This window comes from Cetorhinus maximus, chromosome 21 (genome assembly GCF_964194155.1).
Source record: "Cetorhinus maximus chromosome 21, sCetMax3.hap1.1, whole genome shotgun sequence".
NCBI classification, from domain to species: Eukaryota; Metazoa; Chordata; class Chondrichthyes; order Lamniformes; family Cetorhinidae; genus Cetorhinus; species Cetorhinus maximus.
Window position 1 is genome coordinate 52,391,807 of NC_135899.1, and position 8,193 is coordinate 52,399,999.

Here is an 8,193-nt window from a genome sequence, read left to right on the forward strand (position 1 = left end):
ACTTCACCGACCGGCTAATCAGGAACTGACCGGCTGCCACAGAGGACGACTAATCACAGCTCTGCATCAGTGAACGACCAATCAAGAACCGGCCGTCTTAGTGGGCGACCAATCAGCGTCCGGCTGCCTAAGTTTACGGCCAATCACAGCCCGGTTGTCTCAGTGGACGGCCAATCACAGCTCGATTGAATACCTAAGTCTAAAGCACAGAAATTCTCAAACCTGAACTTCCTTTGAGGCGCCTCTTAAAACTTATTGTTTTTGACCAAGTTTTTATCTGCCCTTTGTGCCTCTTTCAGTGTCATTTTTTCACAGAAGGTGCCATTCAGTTATCATCAGAATTTAGTCCTGCTTCCCAGCTTCATCCTCCTACTCCTACAAATGAATTAAAATACATGTCCAATATGTACCTATGGAATCTGGCTCACTGCCCTCTCATGTAAGTGTGTTCCAGACCTTAATAATCATATAATTGCTTTGGCGCAGAAGGAGGCCATTTGGTCCATTGTGTTTGTACTGGCCCTCCGAATGAGCAATTCCGTTAGTGCCATTCTCCTGCCTTCTCCCCATAACCTTGCACATTCTTCCATTTCAGATAACAGTTTACTTTCCTTTTGAATGCTTCAATAGAATCTGCCTCCACCACGCTCTCAGGCAGTGCGTTCCAGGCCTTATAACCACTCAATGCGTGAACAAAATGATAAAAGCAAAATACTTCCTGATTGGACGCCTTCAACTAGCTTCTCTAGTTGTTTTCATATGCCTGCAGTTGTGCCAGTATATTTGGTTGTTCACATCCACCGCGTATGATCAATGTGACAACTGCTATACACGTGTCCCAAGTTTCCATGTGGGCTCATTCCTGTTGAGAACATTGAAAGTTTGTATTCTGAATGGCTCTCCAATGCTCAACTCTGGAAATTATTTGACAGTTTTGTCAAAATGTAATTTGGATTTCTGCTTTTTCACCTTGAGTATTTCATTCACTCTTCTGACTTCAGTAGCTGTTTTGTTGTTGGAAGAGTAGTTTGGGTGTGGTGTGACATTAGTCTTTGGACTGAACTACTTTCCATGCCTTCAATCAGTGTGTTTTTCTACTCGAGGATTGCCCTGTATACATCTGTGCTAGATTTGCTTGATTTCTACATGATTCCTTTGGCGATTTTCACTGCCACCTCAAACTTTCCATTTGACTGGGGATAGCGTAGAGATGATGTATAGTATTGAATTTCCCAATCCTTTGTGAAGCGGTTGAATTCTTCACTCATGAGCTGAGGGCCTTGTCACTCATCAGAATATCTGGAATGCCATAACAATTGAAGTGTGTTTTCAGGCATTATACAATCTCACCAGGAGACGTTGAAGCCAGCTAATCTAACTCCCAGTAGTCAGAATAGTAGTCTATGGTGATAAGATAATCAGTTCCTTCTAGAGTAAACAGGTCTACTCACAACTTCATCCATGGTCTGTCTGGGATGTCATGCTTCATCAACGACTCTCTAGCTTTTTTTCTAATTCATTTTTGGGATGTGGGCATTGCTGGCTAGGCCAACATTTATTGTACATCCCTAATTACCTTTGAGAAAGTGGCGGTGAGCTGCCTTCTTGAACCCCTGCAGTCCCTGTAGTGTAGGTGCACTCACAGTACTGTTAGGGAGGGAGTTCCAGGATTCTGACCCAGCGGCAGTGAAGGAACAGCGATATATTTCCAAGTCAGGTTCATGAGTGACTTGGAGGGGATCTTCCAGGTGGAGGTGTTCCCATGTGTCTGTTGCCCTTGTCCTTCTAGATGGTAGTGGTCATGGGTTTGGAAGGTGCTATCTAAGGAGCGTTGGTGAGTTTCTGCAGTGCATCTTGTAGATGGTACACACTGCTGCCACTGTTCGTCAGTGGTGGAGGAAGTAAATGTTTGTGGAAGGGGTGCCAATCAGGCGGGCTGCTTTGTCCTGGCTGGTGTCAAGCTTCTTGAGTGTTGTTGGAGCTGCACTCATCCAGGCAAACGGAGAGTATTCCATCACATTCCTGACTTGTGCCTTGTAGATGGTGGACAGGCTTTGGGGAGTCAGGAGGTGAGTTCCTCGCTGCAAGATTCCTAACCTCTTGCCTTTGTAGGCACAGTATTTATATGGCTAGTCCAGTTCAGTTTCTGGTCAATGGTAACCCCCAGGATGTTGATAATGCGGGCTTCAGCAATAGTAATGCCATTGAATGTCAAGGGGTGATGGTTAGATTCTCTCTTGTTGGAGATGGTCGTTGCCTGGCATTTGTGTAGTGCGAATGTTACTTGCTAGGCCCTGCTTGCTAATTTTCTATCTAGCTCCCTAAATTCAGAGTGCAGGACCACATCCCTCTTTCTACCTATGTCATTGGTACCGATGTGAACCCTGACTGCTGGCTGTTCACCCTCCCCCTCAGAGTGCTCTAAATCATCCTCATTGTGAAAAAATCCTCTTGTTCTTTAGCAAATCTTAAAGTGACCTCTGATTACCAACCCATCTGCCAGTTTCTGTCTGCTTGTTCCATCAAACCTCTTCATAATTTTGAATACCTCTATTAGGTCTCTCCTTAAACTTCTTTGCTGTGGGAACATGGCATCAGGAGCGGGACTTTAGCACCTCAAGCCATTCAATGAGATCATGACTGATCTGCAACAGGATTCCAAATCCACATACCCTTAATGCCTTTGATTAACAGATTAATAATTAACAATTGCCATTTGCGAAAGGAAGTTCCAAATTTTTATCACCCTTTGCATATGCAAGTGTTTCCCAATTTCACTCCTGAAAGCTCTAATTTTTAGGCTCTGCCTCCTCATCTTAGCCTAGAGGTTTGCAAACTGTGGCTTCGCGGGTGCATGCAGCTCATTAAGGACTCATGTCTAGTCCCCAGTATTCATCAATCAAACCCATTTTGATGATAATTAAATGACACTTGTTTTTTTATTAAAATTTTATTAACATACTTGTGAGAATTCAATTACCAACTTTTTTGTAAACACCTTTAAAATGTTAATGAAATATTTCTGTCTTGTTTTTCATTATTATTAGCATTTGAGTGACAGTATTGTGGCTTTTAAGATATTGTGTTTTTAACCCCTAAATTTTGAAAAGGGTTATTGTTATGAAGATAAAAACAAAAAGCTAAAAGCTACTGCGGATGCTGGAAATCCAAAACAAAATTTATATTTATATTTATATTGCAAAAACTGCCCTTGGTAAGCTCACCTCATTCCATGTCATCGGCTCAGTTCTAAACAGCGAGCTCGTAAACTCAACAGAGAGACGTTTTTTATAATCCTGTGGTTTGTCTTCAGATATACGGAACAAAACTGCTGCAGCATAGGTAGCTTTATAAATACAAATTAGACTTCATTACGGTTTATACTTCTATCCCATTTGGCATATTCAACACAAGCTCCAAGTGTCATGCATGCACACTTGGGAACAATCTGAACAAACACAAAGAAATCAGAGACAATGTACATCTCATGTAATAGGGAACAGCCAAAAATGAAAAGGCAGCCAATCTGAACCATAAAAACAAATGTTGGTAGGTCAAAAGTACTTCAGATGCTGGAAAGCTGAAATAAAAACAGCACGCCTGCCACACATGTGCAGAAAGAAATAGAGTTAAGGTTTCAGATTTTGATAGAAGGTCATTGACCTGAAACATCAACTCTGTTTCTCTCCCCACAGGTGCTGCCAGACCTGCTGAGTATTTCCTGCACCTTTTTTTTTATTGCCTTAAGTGGGTACCATTCCCAGCTTGGTCTATTGATGGCCACATTGTACTGTGCTCATACTGGCATCGGTCAGAGATTAAATGGCCTGAAATCTAATGTGGTCCATCTAGGAACTTTGTTCCAATAACAGATTCACGTTAGGTCTATGGAATTCTTGATGCTTTTTCACACACACAGAAATGTTAGATTGGCTCAACAGGTTTCAATCATTCTCTCTCAGACAGGCTTTGTACAGACATCAACTACCAAGCCTCATTAACCATGCACCCATTACTCAACAAACCAAGTTTGCCATTTCATTATACTCACATATATTTGCCATTTCATATATCCCTCCGCAAGCATTTCTGTGCACTCTCTCATACAACACACTAGAACTCTATGGGAAAATCTTAAATCAATACATAAATATTGAATTTCAGCTGAAATTTTTTAAAACAAAGCTAAATGTTCTTCAGGAAAATAAGCATGCAAAAACTGCCCCTGGTAAGCTCACCTCATTCCATGTCATCGGCTCAGTTCTAAACAGCGAGCTCGTAAGCTCAACAGAGAGACGTTTTTTATAATCCTGTGGTTTGTCTTCAGACATACGGAACAAAACTGCTGCAGCATAGGTAGCTTTATAAATACAAATTAGACTTCATTACGGTTTATACTTCTATCCCGTTTGGCATATTCAATTTAAATCTCAATTTCAATATTTTAATTAAATCGGTTATACTTCTATCCCGTTTGGCATATTTCAATTTAAATCTCCATTTATATTTCTCCCTTCTTCTAACTATGCTTCAGTTCTGCCGAAGGGCCATGAAGGCTCAAAACGTTAACTGATTTCTTCTCCGCCGATGCTGCCAGACCTGCTGAGTTTTTCCAGGTAATTTTGTTTTTGTTATTGTTATGAAGGTTGCCAATTATTGTTCTGGACTCTCCAATATTTTGTATCTATTTTATCTGTTCCCCTTAATATCTTGAAAACGTTAATCAAATCACCCTTTAACTTTCAAAATTCAAGGGAATACAACCCTAAATTGTGTAATCTCCCATTGTAATCTAACCTTTGGTGTCCAGATATCATTCTGGTAAATCTATGCAGCACCTCCTCCAAGGCAATACATCCTTCCTAAGATGTGGCGCTCAGAACTGCTCACACTACTCCAGGTGTGGTCTAGCCAAGGATTTTTTTTAGGATGCAGCCTTCTAACCCCTTATTTTCTAGTACTCTTAGATATAAAGACTAGAATGCCATTATCCCTTTGATTATTTTCTGTAGCTGTTCATACTTTTTGAATGATTTCTGTACACGGGCTCCCAAGTCACCTTGGACCTCCACTGTTTCTAGCAGAATGCACTTTGTTCTGTCCTTTTTAGATCCAGAGTAGATGACCTCACATCTGCTTACACTGAATTGATTTAATCTATTAATAGCTCTGTACTTTCATGTTTTAATCTACAAGGTACATAATTCCACCCATCTTAGTGTCATTAGCAAACTTGGATATGTGGCTTTCTGTCCCACCATCTCAATCGTTAATATGGTAAATAGTTGAGGCCTTAACATAGATCCTTAATGTATACCACTAGTCATGTCATACCAATTAGTATACCTGCCCATTACCCCTACTCTCTGTTTTTTGCCACTCAGCCAATTTTCTAATCTGGTCAATAATTTGCCTCAATTCCATGTGCATCACATTTAGTTAAGTTTCTTATGAGGGATTTTACCAAATGCCTTCTGGGAACCCAGCAAAATAACATCCATCGGCATTCCACCATGCACTACTTTAATCACCTCTTCAAAGAAATTCAATCAGGTTCATCAGGTGTGACCTATCCTTTACAAATCTATGCTGGCTGTCTCTGATCAACTGAATTTTCAAGGCATTCAATTACCCTATCCTTAATTATAGACTGTAGATATTTCCTGACAACAGATGTTGGGCTAACTGCTCTATAATTCCCCGGTTTCCTGCTTTCAGCTTTCTTAAATAGCACAGTGGTGTGCAATTTTCCAATCTAAAGTAAGAATTTGAGCATCAAGACAACTTTGAAAGATTATAGTGAGGACATCTGCAATGTCTCATGGTATGGACAGGAGTGTGATTAATTTAAACAGCATAAATTCCTCTTCTTGCCACTTGCCTATAAATAGAAAAGTGTTTTGATTTGCTCCCCCCCGCCCCCCTGCCAATTTAAGCAATGGCTTTTTCCCAACCCCTCTGTTTTGGTGTGATCCAATTTTTATTATTAACCCCACAGCAAACTTGAAAGAGGATGAACTCAAAGGGTTAGTTTATTTGCACACACTCAACGTGGTAGGAAGATCACAGCATTGCCTCCTTTGCCTTTGTACAGTAAAGGAGGGATAGAGAAAAGAAATATTAACAGTGCAGAGAGCACAGAGAAAAGAAGTATTGTTTCACATGGGTGCAGAGTCCAGAATCAAAGTCCAAAGAAGTATTCCTTCATGGAGGTCGGTGAGCAGAAAACTGATGCTGGATAATTCACTTTTCTGGTGGTGGTGAATTCACACGATGAGATAGGCATGCAGAGATGAATAAGGCTTATAGGCGATGGTACAGAAGTTCCAGCAGAAACAGTGTAGATGCGGCCAGGTATTCAAGCTGGGTATTCAAGTAGTATGTCATAAATGATCAGCTGTCCTTTTTTACTAACAGGCAGCTTGATGTTTATTCTTGATCATGCACAACTTAGAATTATCAGAAAGAAAAGCATGATTTTCTTTAAAAAATTAAAAAATAAGTTCAGGATTAAGATCATCAGGTTTTAAGTTACAGCCCAAAAGGAACATGAGAGAAGCAGATTTGTTGCTGACATACAGCAGGTTGTGGATGGGGAAGGTAAATGTAGTGTGATTATAGCCAAGCCCTGCATATTCAATGCACAATCTTCAAGCTTGCTCATGTTTGTGTGCCAAAAGCAGGAGACAAACCGAATAATGATTTCACTCGAGTCTCAAGAGGTCTACATCAAAAATCAAAGTAGCATTAGGTAGAATGACGCCAGGGTGGCCAGCAGCTCCATAAGCATAGTCAGTTCTTTTCTGTGAGGCTGCTTGTAGGATGGTAAACAGCAGACTGACTGCCGTTTGCGATTGTCCCGGAATTTGGCTTGATCTCCCGTGGACTTCCCGAGACTCCATTTGTCCTGGATCTCTCCAGACAGCGAGGGAGAAAACTGCTCAAGGTCTCCCCTTGTCGCTGCCCAATCATTGTTGGTGTATGTGCACTATGCTGCCACCAGAGCTAGCACAGGGCTCATGAGCAGACACAGGGTGTAGCAGCACTAGTGGCTGGCACCACTGTTCTCCCAGCTTCAACAGATGGATGGTTGGCATTGCAGTTGGGTGAGTTTGAGTGGGAGGGTGGGTTCGGCAGGCTCCATCTCGCCCGAGTGGAAGGGACAGCAACACTATGGGTAGAATTTTCCACTCGGCATGTGGGCGCGCACCAAACACGTGAAATAGCGTACGATAACATTGGATGAGCGTCCTGATGCCATTGCGCACTCACGTGATATTTCGATCGGTGGGTGTGCGCAAGAGTCAGCAGCGTGCCCGCCGACAATTAAGGGCCTGTTAAGACCGTTAATGGAGCAATTAACAGCAATTTTTCGCTGCCTGTCCAAAGTTACAGTTGGCGGGCGGGTGAATCAGCCAGGCGGCCTTTGCATTTTTGAAGAAACCTCAAACAAGGGCGGGATGAAGTTTCTGAGATTAATTCAAAAAAAGATTAAAGTGTTTGGACAGAATGTTCAGCGTCCGTATGTTGAGGTGCCTCATTCTGAGACCTGCACATTTTTTGAGGATTTTAAATTCTGATTTTATCGATTTTAAATTCGTCAGCTCTGTGAGGCAGCTCTCTGTCTTCAGGGAGCTTTCCTTCCGCACTCTCATGCTGACTTCAGCGTTCGCCCTCCTCCCGCCCCGGCAGTATTTTATTTGTAGACCCAATTATAAAATTTATGCCATCAATACACAGGCTCCACCAACTTCCTTGATCTTCTCTTCAGCCTTCCTGCTGAAGAACTTTGCCTTGACAATGACTGGCTGTTTTGGTAGTCTTCCTTTGCCCAGGACTTTATAGTAACCAGCATGCACAACATCAATAACAGGTGCTGGTCCTTCAGGTTTCTTGGCATAGTTTAATCTGGTCTGTTCACTGACCAGCGTCCACAGCTTATCCAGATTTATGGTCGGACAGAACAACTGATTCTTCTTTAGATGATAATGTCTCATACCAACTTTTCCAAAGTAACCTGGATGATATTTATCAAAGTTGATTCTGTGATGATGCATACCACCAGCATTGCCACGACCACCAGGATGCTTCCTGTGTTTGCCAATACGGCCATGACCATGGCTAACGTGTCCTCTTAACTTCCTGGTTTTTCTCAATCTGGATGGCATCTTGGCTGATGACGCAAAAGAGCTC

At 41.9% G+C, this 8,193-nt stretch overlaps 1 protein-coding gene across 1 annotated transcript; it reads right to left on the bottom strand.

Moving 5' to 3' along the window:
• Positions 1 to 7,692: 7,692 nt before the first annotated feature.
• On the bottom strand, positions 7,693 to 8,191 carry LOC144695883 (large ribosomal subunit protein uL15). The gene has a single exon (XM_078566953.1). It carries the CDS (start codon positions 8,166 to 8,168, stop codon positions 7,722 to 7,724), a length of 447 nt encoding a protein of 148 aa, XP_078423079.1. The 5' UTR covers positions 8,169 to 8,191; the 3' UTR covers positions 7,693 to 7,721.
• Positions 8,192 to 8,193: the final 2 nt, after the last annotated feature.

What these genes read in the sequence shown, in the direction of transcription:
- LOC144695883 (XM_078566953.1), bottom strand. Translation starts at nt 8,168, where the DNA reads ATGCCATCCAGATTGAGAAAAACCAGGAAGTTAAGAGGACACGTTAGC.